This window comes from Bos javanicus, chromosome 12 (assembly GCF_032452875.1).
Source record: "Bos javanicus breed banteng chromosome 12, ARS-OSU_banteng_1.0, whole genome shotgun sequence".
Taxonomy (NCBI): Eukaryota; Metazoa; Chordata; class Mammalia; order Artiodactyla; family Bovidae; genus Bos; species Bos javanicus.
Window position 1 is genome coordinate 44334771 of NC_083879.1, and position 13044 is coordinate 44347814.

General features: G+C 35.5%; 1 protein-coding gene across 1 annotated transcript in view; it reads right to left on the reverse strand.

Moving 5' to 3' along the window:
* KLHL1 (kelch like family member 1) overlaps positions 1–13044 on the reverse strand; it is a 540073-nt gene that overhangs the window by 305670 nt on the left and 221359 nt on the right. The window contains exon 3 of the mRNA XM_061435054.1: positions 8310–8446. Coding sequence (XP_061291038.1) covers positions 8310–8446 — 137 coding nt within the window. The remainder of the gene's footprint in view (positions 1–8309; positions 8447–13044) is intronic.

The window sequence follows — 13044 nt, forward strand, 5'->3', positions numbered from 1 at the left end:
GTTTTTAGATACAGTCTACAAAGAGTATCAGCTTTTTCAAATTAGAAATACAAGGTATTGAGCCATAGTCAAAATTCAACTAAAGGAGTATTTTCAAAGATATGTATTATTTAGAAACATATGAAATTGGTGTTACAGCTTTCCCAATATCAAAATAAACTTGAATATCATGAGACATAACTAAGATGTGTGTGAAACATCCTAAAATAATAAATATTAAACTTCTGCAGTATTTTTAATAATAATTCTTAATTAAATACAAAAATAAAACAAAGTTATACCTAAAATTGCAAAATTATGAAAGTGAAGCCTTAGCCTATCCTGTCCAAGCCTTAGGATATTTTAATTTGTGCTAAATAAACAATCACTGTTCCCCATTGGGGTGGTATCTACATGCTTTCTAAAGTATGTAATCTACATGCTTATAAAGCATATATATACTTATTAGAACATGTATTAGTTTCAGGTATACAGCTAAGTCATTCAGTTATACATACAGATGTATCTATTCTTTTTCAAATTATTTTCCCGTTTAGCTTGCTATATAATACTGAATAGAGTTCCCTGTGCTATAAAGTAAGTCTTTGTTGTGTATCCATTTTAAATATGGCAGTGTGTACATGTCAATAACATTCCTCAAAAAAAAAAATTGTTATTTTATGACAGTTGATGCTAGGACAATGGAAGTTCACATTTTTCACACTACCTGGAAATTACATAAGTACATATAAACATCATTCCCTCTCATATTAGTCAGACATAGTGTTCAGTAACATTGCTGGTGCTGCTGCTATGTTGCTTCAGTCATGTCCAACTCTATGCGACCTCATAGACAGCAGCCCACCAGGCTCCCCCGTCCCTGGGATTCTCCAGGTAAGAACACTGGAGTGGGTTGCAATTTCCTTCTCCAATGCATGAAAGAGAAAAGTGAAAGTGAAGTCACTCAGTTGTGTCCGACTCTTTGAGACCAAATGAATCACAGCACGCCAGGACTCCCTGTACATCATCAACTCCTGGAGTTCACTCAAACTCATGTCCATCGAGTCGGTGATGCCCTCCAGCCATCTCATCCTATGTCGTCCCCTTCTCCTCCTCCCCCCAATCCCTCCCAGCATCAGGGTCTTTTCCAATGAGTCAACTCTTCGCGTGAGGTGGCCAAAGTACTGGAGTTTCAGCTTTGGCATCTGTCCTTCCCATGAACACCCAGGACTGTTCTCCTCTACGATGGACTGGTTGGATCTCCTTGCAGTCCAAGGAACTCTCAAGAGTCTTCTCCAGCACCACAGTTCAAAAGCATCAATTCTTCAGTGCTCAGCTTTCTTCACAGTCCAACTCTCACATCCATACACAACCACTGGAAAAACCATAGCCTTGACTAGATGAACCTTTGTTGGCAAAGTAATATCTCTGCTTTTCAATATACTATCTATGTTGGTCATAACTTTTCTTCCGAGGAGTAAGTGTCTTTTAATTTCATGGCTGCAATCACCATCTGCAGTGATTTTGGAGCCCCTCAAAATAAACTCTGACACTGTTTCCACTGTTTCCCCATCGATTTCCCATGAAGTGATTGGACCAGCTATCCTCATCTTCGTTTTCTGAATGTTGAGCTTTAAGCCAACTTTTTCACTCTCCTCTTTCACCTTCATCAAGAGGCTTTTTAGTTCCTTCTCAATTTCTGCCATAAGGGTGGTGTCATCTGCATATCTGAGATTATTGCTATTTCTTTTGGAAATCTTGACTCCAGCTTGTGCTTCCTCCAGCCCAGCATTTCTCAGGGTATACTCTGCATATAAGGTAAATAAGCAGGGTGACAATATACAGCCTTGACATACTTCTTTTCCTATTTGGATCCAGTCTGTTGTTCCATGTCCAGTTCTAACTGTTGCTTCCTGACCTGCATGCAGATTTCTCAAGAGGCAGGTCAAGTGATCTGGTATTCCCATCTCTTTCAGAATTTTCCACAGTTTATTGTGATCCACACAGTCAAAGGCTTTGGCATAGTCAATAAAGCAGAAATATATGTTTTTCTGGAACTCTTTTGCTTTTTCCATGATCCAGAGGATGTTGGCAATTTGATCTCTGGTTCCTCTGCCTTTCCTAAAACCAGCTTGAACATCTGGAAGTCATGTATTACTGAACCTGGCTAGGAGTATATTGAGCATTACTTTACTAGCGTGTGAGATGAGTGCATTGTGCGCTAGTTTGGGCACTCTTTGGCATTGCCTTTCTTTGGGATTGGAATGAAAACTGACCTTTTCCAGTCCTGTGGCCACTGCTGAGTTTTCCAAATTTGCTGGCATATTGAGTGCAGCTCTTTCATAGCATCATCTTTCAGGATTTGGAATAGCTCAACTGGAATTCCATCACCTCCACTAGCTTTGTTCATAGTGATGCTTTCTAAGGCCCACTTGACTTCACATTCCAGGATATCTGGCTCTAGGTGAGTGATCACATCATCATGATTATCTTGGTCGTGAAGCTCTTTTTTTGTACAGTTCTTCTGTGTATTCTTGCCACCTCTTCTTAATATTTCCTGCTTCTGTTAGGTCCCTACCATTTCTGTCCTTTATTGAGCCCATCTTTGCATAAAATATTGCTTTGGTATCTCTGATTATCTTGAAGAGATCTCTAGTCTTTCCCATTCTGTTGTTTTCGTCTATTTCTTTGCATTGATTCCTGAGGAAGGCTTTCTTATTTCTCTTTGCTATTCTTTGGAACTCTGCATTCAGATGCTTATATCTTTCCTTTCCTCCTTTTCTTTTAACTTCTCTTCTTTTCACAGCTATTTGTAAGGCCTCCCCAGACAGCCATTTTGATTTTTTGCATTTCTTTTTTATGGGAATGGTCTTGATCCCTGTCTCCTGTACAATGTCATGAACCTCATTCCATAGTTCATCAGGCACTCTATCTATCAGATGTAGGCCCTTAAATCTATTTCTCACTTCCACTGTATAATCATAAGGGATTATAGATCAACCAAACAGAAAATTAACAAAGAAACACAAACTTTAAATGATACAATAGACCAGTTAGACATAATTGATATCTATAGGACATTTCACCCCAAAACAATGAATTTCACCTTTTTCTCAAGCACACATGGAACCTTGTCCAGGATAGATCACATCCTGGGCCATAAATCTAGCCTTGGTAAATTCAAGAAAATTGAAATCATTCCAAGCATATTTTCTGACCACAATGCAGTAAGATTAGATCTCAATTACAGGAGAAAAGCTATTAAAAATTTTAACATATGAAGGCTGAACAACACACTGTGAATAACCAACAAATCACAGAAGAAATCAAAAAATAAATCAAAATATGCATAGAAATGAATGAAAATGAAAACACAACAACCCAAAACCTATGGGACACTGTAAAAGCAATGCTAAGGGGAAAGTTCATAGCAATACAGGGGTACCTCAGGAAACAAGTAAAAAGTCAAATAAATAACCTAACTCTACCCCTAAAGCAACTAGAAAAGGAAGAAGTGAAGAGACCCAGGGTTAGTAGAAGGAAAGAAATCTCAAAAATTAGGGCAGAAATAAATGCAAAAGAAACATAGGAGACCATAGAGAAAATCAACAAAACCAAAAGCTGGTTCTTTGAAAGGATAGCAGAAGAATGGAGAAGAAAGCTGTGGTATATATACACAATGGAGTATTACTCAGCTATTAAAAAGAATACATTTGAATCAGTTCTAATGAGGTGGATGAAACTGGAGCCTCTTATACACAGTGAAGTAAGCCAGAAAGAAAAACACCAATACAGTATACTAACGCATATATATGGAATTTAGAAAGATGGTAACAGCAACCCTGTATGCGAGACAGCAAAAGAGACACAGATGTATAGAACAGTCTTTTGGACTCTGTGGGAGAGAGGAGGGGGGGATGATTTGGGAGAATGGCATTAAAACATGTATAATATCATATAAGAAATGAATCACCAGTCCAGGTTCAATGCATGATACAGGAAGCTTGGGACTGGTGCACTGGGATGACCCAGAGGGATGGTATGGGGAGGGAGATGGGAGAGGGTTTCAGGATGGGGAACACATGTACACCCGTGGCAGATGCATGCTGATGTATGGCAAAACCAATACAATATTGTAAAGTAATAAATAAATAAAATCAGAACAACATAAAAAAATTATTTTTTTTAAGGTCATTTCATGCTATACAACTGAGAATGCCAGTAAGTGGATGGTGATACATAGATCTTACCAGTTTCAAGAAGAAAAGCAAAGAGCTGCTTCACTCCAATAAATTTATCAATTACTAAACTTATTTAAAGGTTTATGTCATTTTAGTGTTTCAACTTATGTTTCATTTTGTAGTCCCTAGTGTGACCATCTTCAGACAACAAGTGCTCAAATATTTTTAACCAAGTTATTTTTTGATTTTGAAAAACTTTTGTATCATTAGCTTGCAGAATTACATACTCTCTGGATTTAATTAAATATTCAAACTTTAAATTTAAGACACTGCTTAAAGAACATTTATAACATACACAGTTACTAAATAGGCTTTTGTTCTGTGTAAATGACTAAGATCACACTCATATTTCCTAATTTAAAAAAATAAATAAAATTCAATAGAAAGTTTTAAAAAGAATAAATCAAAGTTAATCAAGAATTTAGAAAGGCAATAGGAACTCTCTTGCTAGATATACAATTATTTCTAACACTGGTATAAACTTCATTTTCTTTTTATTACTGAACTATTATAGATGTAAAAAAAAAAAAATTGACCTTATAGTGACTTTTATTTTAAGTAGCTAGTTTTAATACTGTAATAATTAGTTGTTATTTTTATAAGTTATATCTTTACCCTTCATATTTTCAAGAACATTTTCTTTAATGTTGTCAACACACATACCTTATTGGCTTTTTTATTCTATCTTACATATTGCTAATATTAACTTTTATATTATTATATATTTTTCCTTTAGAAGAAATTCTAATTTCATTTGAGCTATTATTCATCACTCATTTATTTATTTATCCAGGTCACTCTTTCTAATCACTAGGGAAAAAATAAAAATTTCTAAATATTTGCTTTGGTTCTTAATGAAATGCTACCACACTCCTGATCCCATTTCTTCTCATTCTAATTTGATGGAGTAGAAAAAAAGAAAGGTAAATAGAGAGAATGTCTTATACTTCTTACAAACTTTACCACATGAATTCTTTAAAGAATGCTTCCTCTTTGTTCAAGTCAAAAATTATTGAACTCTATAATTGTTGAAGCTTATCTCAGTTAATTCTTCCAAGGAAGTTTACCTATTCACTCTTAAATGTTTAATGAGATTATAAAAATAGCTACACACGGTTCTTTCAAACCTAAAAGACTCTCCAGACTCAAGGAAATTGTTTAAATCATTTTAAAGTACACTTACCCATCTCTACTGGATACAGAACTAGACAGCTAATAATTAACTGTGACTTCTTGAGACAGTTGAACCTCCTTAGCTTCTCTGAGGCTACCCAAACTTCAGAATTCAAGAAAATATTATCATTGGATGACCCTTTAAGAATCTCACTGCTCATTCATTCTTTCTCCTTTTCTGAGATGTGTTTATTTTTAGCCTTCTACAAAGGAAAACCTTAGAGATCAGCTAGTTGGCTAGCTAAATAGACACCTCTTATCTCTTAGATACAGAGATACCTCTTAGTCTTTCTTTTCTGTATCATTGTTTACTTGATCTCTACTGTTGTTATCATTTCTTACATTGTGTATATATTTTTAAAAAGGTACACACTTTCTATTATGACTAACCCCCAATATTGTGCAATATTATGATGCAAATTATTACCTCATCTAGCACATTTCTATAACAACTGGAAATTTATCAACCTTGAGGTAGGTATGGCTATATTAATATGAGCAAAGGCCAGAGTGGCAGAGGTAACCAAAAGGCAGCTTTGTATCTGGTCTGCCCTCTACAAAGCAGAGCCAAATCTGGGTCATTATATTCAGCAGGAAGCTTTGAAACACCTTCCAACTTTCTGTTGCACAATGATAAGTGTCTTTTGACCTAGTTTTTCGCTCGAGGAATGCAAGGCTGCCAAGAAGCCATAGAGGCTGTAAGTGTTGGATCTATGTCTTTATGTTTGTAGAAGGATTCCTAAAATGATTCTTCCCTTTCTAGGAAACAGTAGTGTGATTATGTTATTTGTCTCTTGCTTGGGAAAGTCAGCAATCTTTTATATCATTATATCAAGCTGCTTGCAATTTGAAATCAAACAAGATGGTCTTAAAGCCCCCTCAGCTTCACTAAAATTTAAACAGCCTACTTCTTGACTCGAAGCCTTTGATCTCGCTTTTCTTGGAGCATTTGCTTTAGAAAACTTATAATTATAAATCTTCCTCTACTTCTTTAAGATGAAAATTATTAAAAAGAAAAAACTGGCTTCTTTCCGGTTATACAACAGGAAGATTTTTCTCAAGGACCTGAAAGCCATCTCTTTGAAAATCCAACATCGAGGGAAATAGCACTCATATATCTCTATTTTTGTGGAATGGAAAGAGCAGAATTTGAGTGGGCACCTTGCTTCAAGTTGTGAAACTGCCTTCTGTCACAAAGAGGAGACAGTTTACTTTTCTTCTAGGTAAAGCCAACAAGCAATGGCCTGTGCTCTCTTTTACCCCAGAACTTAAAAATACTCCCCTAACCCTTTGTTTCAGCAAAATTAAGACTGAATTCTGATCTCACTCCCCTGTTGCAACAGCCTTGTGCTTACCTGATTAACTTTGTCCACTGCAATATTTGCTTTGACAAAATGTAATTTAAAAGTTACTGAGGCTGGAAAATGTATAAGTCTTTCCATCACATTGCTGCCTTGAGATTCAAGTACCCAGAACATGTGTATTTTTTTTTCCCCCAAAGAGGTTTATTTTACTGAGTAAGTATAACATTAATAGTAAACTTCTCTTAGTGAGAAGCTAAATTCTCCAAGAGAACAGATTCCTACTACTTCTATAGTGTCTGCTTCTAGTGGCTAATCTTCACAACGTGCTTTATTCACTAAATTGTGTGTGACTCTTTTGCAGCACCATGGATTGTAGCCTGCCAGGCTCTTCTGTCCATAGGATTTCCCAGGTAAGAATACTGGAGTGGGTTGCCATTTCCTTCTCTGGGGATTTTCCTGACCCAGAGATCAAGTTTGTATTTGCTGGTGTATTCTTTGCCACTGAGCCACCAGGAAAGTCTGATCTTCACAATGCCATCTCTCATTTCCCTGTAACCAGAAGTACTGCAAAAACACAGCTCCTTTAATTAGGGCCTTGCTGCTTTGGTAATCAGGCTCTAACTTCTCTTTCTTTCTTCATTTCACACTATGATCAAGAGTTAGGGCAAAACGAACTACCTGTTCACTTCTAAAAATATTACACCAATCCATACTATTTGCCTTTGCTTCTATCACAAGATTTTAGTATAATGCATCCCCTTCTCTTACTAACCTTGAAAGTTATTAAAATGCTTTAAACAAATGTGAGTCATAATAATGCTCTAAATAGCAGGTTTATGCCCTCTAATTTCCTCTTAACATTTGGAATTCTATCATATTTATCCCTTGTCTAACTTTTTACCTCCACGTGGACTGTGAGCTTCTGGAGGGCAAAGACATGGTTTATTCATTAGTTTATTCTCCAGAGGCACAGCTAATACTTGTACATTGAGTAGCATTTAACAGTTATTTGCTAAATTAGCAAAATTATTTGTGCTAAATATAATATGGTGCAAAGGCCAACAAAAGAACATAATAGATCAGAAAAAAGGAAAAATGCTTTAAAAATTAGCCATTTTCACAATTCTAAGTGTCTTCATTTTCCTTTTTAAGCTGTTTGTCAAATTCACATTAAATTGTCTGTGAAGGATTTAATACTGAAATAAACATGTTACAAGGATAAAATAATTATTTGAACCCATCATTTCCTAAAAGAAAGAAAATTATAGCTTTTCTTCCTAATGCTCTAAGTTTGGACATAAACAAACTCATATTTAATAATTAATAATCTCTTTTCTGCCTTCCAAACTCATTCCATTGACTATTATTATAAACCAGTTTTTAAAAAATCATTATAAATTATTTGTGGGAGAGAGTAGAACATTTATATATAATTAACATTGGTCATTTCGTTGACAAAGGAAAATGTGGTTGATTTTTCTCTGTTAGTGTCTCAACTGAAAAAAGAAGACTGATACAAGCTAAGCAGTTTTTCTTTTTTAGCTTTAAAACATATATTAAAATTCTAAAATTCACAAGATATTAACATAAAATTATAATCCATTTACTGTACCTGTATATGCAAACTGGACAAGGTCCCAGAGAGCATTGGGGTCTATGCCTTCCATCTTGATCTCCTCTTGCTTGGCTTCACAAACATCACTTGTAAACATGGCAGCAAAATAGTCAGAGACTGAGCTCAGAACAAGCCTGAAAGAGTCACAGGATCTTATTTAGGCCATGAATGTGTCAAACAAGAATGCAATGAAGGACACTATCTGTCTATCCATCCATCCATCTGCCTATCATCCATCCATTATGTATATATACATATGTATGCATCTATCTATTTATTGCCTTATGAAGTGTACTTTAAAAAACTGATTTAGAAAATTCTGCTCCAACCTTTGGTCACAGAGTATTGTCTTACATTTTCTTCTATATTTTTTTCTTTCAAATTTAAGTCATTCATCCTTTTGGATAGGATTCCAATTTTATTTTTCTCTACATACTTGTCCATGTTCCATGAAACTACTAAAGAATTTCATTTGTCCCAGTGAATTAATGGTACCAACTATATTTCAAATTCGAGTCCTGAATGTATTGTGATCTGTTGCTGACTTTTTTTCCCCTTATTTTCTTGTCCTTGTGCTAATACAATACATTTTAGAAAAAAGCTATGATTCTAAATAGTCTTTATAAGCAGTGAAACAAATCCTCCCTTTTTATTTTTACTTTCATTTAACTATTAGTGGAGTTGTATTCTTCATATGAAATTTAATGCAAGCTCTTCAAATAAATTAAATGGAATTTTAATTAAAATTCATTGAATTTCTGATTTAATTGGGGATAGTTCATATATTTATTATTGAAGTCATCCAATACAAAAGTATAAAATATCTCTCCATGTATTCAGAATATCTTGTCTGCTTTTTATTCAAATTTTTTTTTCTAAAATTATCTTTTGTGTTCTTTTTTGATTCTTACATAATTTAGAGTTTTGTTAGTATTATGAATAATAACTTTAAAAAGTTATTTTTTTGGTGATTTTTGTTGATGTAGGATTCATTAGTTGAAACTTTCATGGATCTATCTCTTATCTCGCATATTTACTGAAGTATTTTTTATTATTTTTTAATTTTTTAATTATTATTATTATTTTACTTTATAATATTGTATTTTAATAGTCTTTCTGATTTAACTGCTTTGTCTCCTAGGCAGATGATTAAGTCATCTGCTAAGAATCTTGTTTTGACCACTTCCTATCCATTCTCCATAACTCCTTTCACTATGCCTTTCTTTCAGGTTCATATAGGACCTCAATGTTGTGTTAAACTGTAGCCATGTTGGGAGAGAAAATTTGGGTTACTTTCTATCTTAAACAAGTCACATCTAGACTCTTTCTGTAGAATGCTTGCTAAATTTTTGTTGTATGAGCTTTACCAAGTAAGGAAAACACCTTTAATTTTTAGCTTTGCCAAAAAGATTTATAATATGTAGATGCTAAAATTCATAAAATGTCTTTTTTTCTGAATCAAAATTATCATTAGGATTTTTCTATTTAAAGTCATGAAAAATGAACCTGCTATTTTCTTTTCTTTTTTTCCCTATTTGACTCTTGAATAAAGATTATACTAGCCTTATAAAATGAATTGGCAGCTTAAAATCTTCTAAATTATGTATAGCAACTTATGAAAGAAAGTAAATAACTTTTCTTTTAAAATGTTCCAGAGCTTACTTGAATAAAATCCTTGTTGGCCTATTTTGGGAAAAAGTGACATATTAGTCCAATTTCAATGATTAAATTAGCTACAAACTTTTTTTATATACTCTTTTTTTCTTCATTAAGGTTTACATTTCTCAAGAATTAGCCCATTTTATCCCCAGTTCCTTGGGGCTTCCCTGATAGCTCAGCTGATAAAGAATCTGCCTGTAATGCAAGAAACCCTAATTCAATTCCTGAGTCGAGAAGATCCCCTGGAGAAGGGATAGGATACCCACTCCAGTATTCTTGAGCTTCCCTGGTGGTTCAGATGGTACAGAATTGTCTTGCAATGTGGGAGACCTGGGTTTGATCCATGGGTTGGGACGATCCCCTGGACAAGGAAATGGCAACCAACTTTTGTATTTTTTCCTGGAGAATCCCATGGACAGAGGAGCCTGGCAGGCTAGAGTCTATGGAGTCGCAGAGTTGGACACGACTGAGAGACCAAGCATACATCCAGTTTCTAAAATTTACTAAATTTTATTGTCAAAAAATTATATTCAGGTTTAATTCTACTGTTCTACTCAATTATATTTGCTTTCAATTTGCTCCATTTAGTCTTTTTGGTTTATGTATTTATTTATTTAGTGTCTTTTATTTTATCTCATTCATTTATATTTTAACTGGCTCTTTTTTCTTGCATGTATATGTGAATTTTTTTTTAAGTGGTTGCTTTTAAATAGGGGTCAGAACTTTTTCTACAAATAGTCAGTTATAAAGTAGTTTAGGTATTAAGAATCATGCATACATTCTCTAGGGCTTCCCTGGTGACTCAGTGGTAAAGAATCCACCTGCCAATGCAGGAGACACAGAGTCAGTCTCTGGGTTGGGAAGATACCCTGGAGAAGGAAATGGCAACCCACTCTAGATTTTTGCCTGGAAAATTCCATGAACAGAGGAGCCCAGTGGGCTATAGTCCACAGGATCATACAAGAGTCAAATGGAATTTAGCATCTCAGTTGCCCACAACAACATATACTATCACATTTTCCTTTAAGAAAATTCAATCAATGGAAAATGTGAAAATGAATTTTAGCTCATGGTTCATACAAAACCTACCTACATGTTGGATGTGGCCTCTGCATTTAAGTTTGCTGACTCTGTCTAGAGATTACACACTAATTTTTAAGTAGTAACAGTCTACTGTCAAGTAAAATTCACTGTTAGGTTGGTGCAAAAGTAATCGTGGTTTTGCATTGTTGAACTTTGCTGTTTGATACTGAAATACATGCTTAAATAACTGTGGTTATGTTAGACATCATTTTAATGTGTATCTCTCACTTTATTTTTCTTTTTTGCTAATGACTTATTACTTGTTTTTTTTAAATTTTATATTTATTTTAGACTATGGAAATTATGTCAGACAAAAAGCAAATTTCAGAGATTTTTTTTTTTTTAATTCAAGTTCAAAATGGATCATAAAGCAGCAGAGACAACTTGCAACATCAATAGTGCATTTAGCCCAGGAACTGCTATTGAACATACACTTCAGTGGTGGTTTAAGAAGTTTTGTGAAGGAGATGAGATCCTTGAAAATGAGAACTGTAGTGGCTGGTCATTGGAAGTTAACAGTGACCAATTGAGAGCCATCATCAAGGCTGATCCTCTTACAACTATATGAGAAGTTCCCAAAGAACTCAACATCGATAATTCTATGGTTACTTGGCATTTGAAGCAAATTGGAAAGGTGAAAAAGCTTGATTCAGTTCAGTTCAGTCGCTCAGTCTTGTCCGACTCTTTGCGACCCCATGAATCGCAGCACACCAGACCTCCCTGTTTATCATCAACTCCCGGAGTTTACCCAAATTCACGTCCATCGAGTCAGTGATGCCATCCAGCCGTCTCATGCTCTGTCTCCTTCTCCTCCTGTCCTTAATCCCTCCCAGCATCAGAGTCTTTTCCAATGAGTCAACTCTTCACATGAGGTGGCCAAAGTACTGGAGTTTCAGCATCAGCATCAGTCCTTCCAATGAACACCCAGGACTGATCTCCTTTAGAATGGACTGGTTGGCTCTCCTTGCAGTCCAAGGGACTCTCAAGAGTCTTCTCCAACACCACAGTTCAAAAGCATCATTTCTTCAGTGCTCAGCTTTCTTCACAGTCCAACTCTCATATCCATACATGACCACTGGAAAAACCATAGCCTTGACTAGATGGACCGTTGTTGGCAAAGTAATGTCTCTGCTTTTGAATATGCTATCTAGGTTGGTCATAACTTTCCTTCCAGGGAGTAAGCGCCTTTTAATTTAATGGCTGCAATCACCATCTGCAGTGATTTTTGAGCCCCCCAAAATAGTCTGACACTGTTTCCACTGTTTCCCCATCTATTTCCCATGACACTTTCACTTCAATTGCTGAGCTGGTTGTCATAATATAATTAACTTTTCAACTCACGTCACCCTCTGAAAGTAGGATCCCAAATTAAAAAAAAAAAATCTTTGCTTCGAAGTGTTGTCTTCTCTTATTCTGTTCAATAACAATGAATAATTTCTTGATTGGATTGTGACACGAGTTGAAAAGTTAATTATATTATGACAACCAGCTCAGCAATTGGACTGAGTGAAAGTGTTTGCTGTTCACCTGAGTCCTACTCTTCACAATCCCATAGACTAAAGCCTGTCAGGCTCCTCTGTCCATAGAATTCTCCAGGCAAGACCACTGGTATAGGGAGTCATTCCCTTCTCAGGGAGTCTTCCCTACCCAGGGATTGAAGTCAGTTCTCTGCACTACTGGCAGATTCTTTACCATTTGAGCCACTTGGGATTCCCTAGTTACACCAAAAAGAAGCTCCAAAGCACTTCCCAAAGTCAAATTTGCACCAAAAAAAAAAAAAAAGTCATGGTCACTGTTTGCTGCTGGTCTGATCCACTACAGCTTTCTTAATCCTAGTGAAACTAATACATCTGAGAAGTATGCTCAGCAAATCGATGAGGTGCACTGAAAACTGTAATGCCTACAGTTGGCATGGGTTAACAGAAAGGGCCCGATTCATCTCCTTAACAATGCCTGACTGCATGTCACACAACCAAGCTTTAAAGTTGAA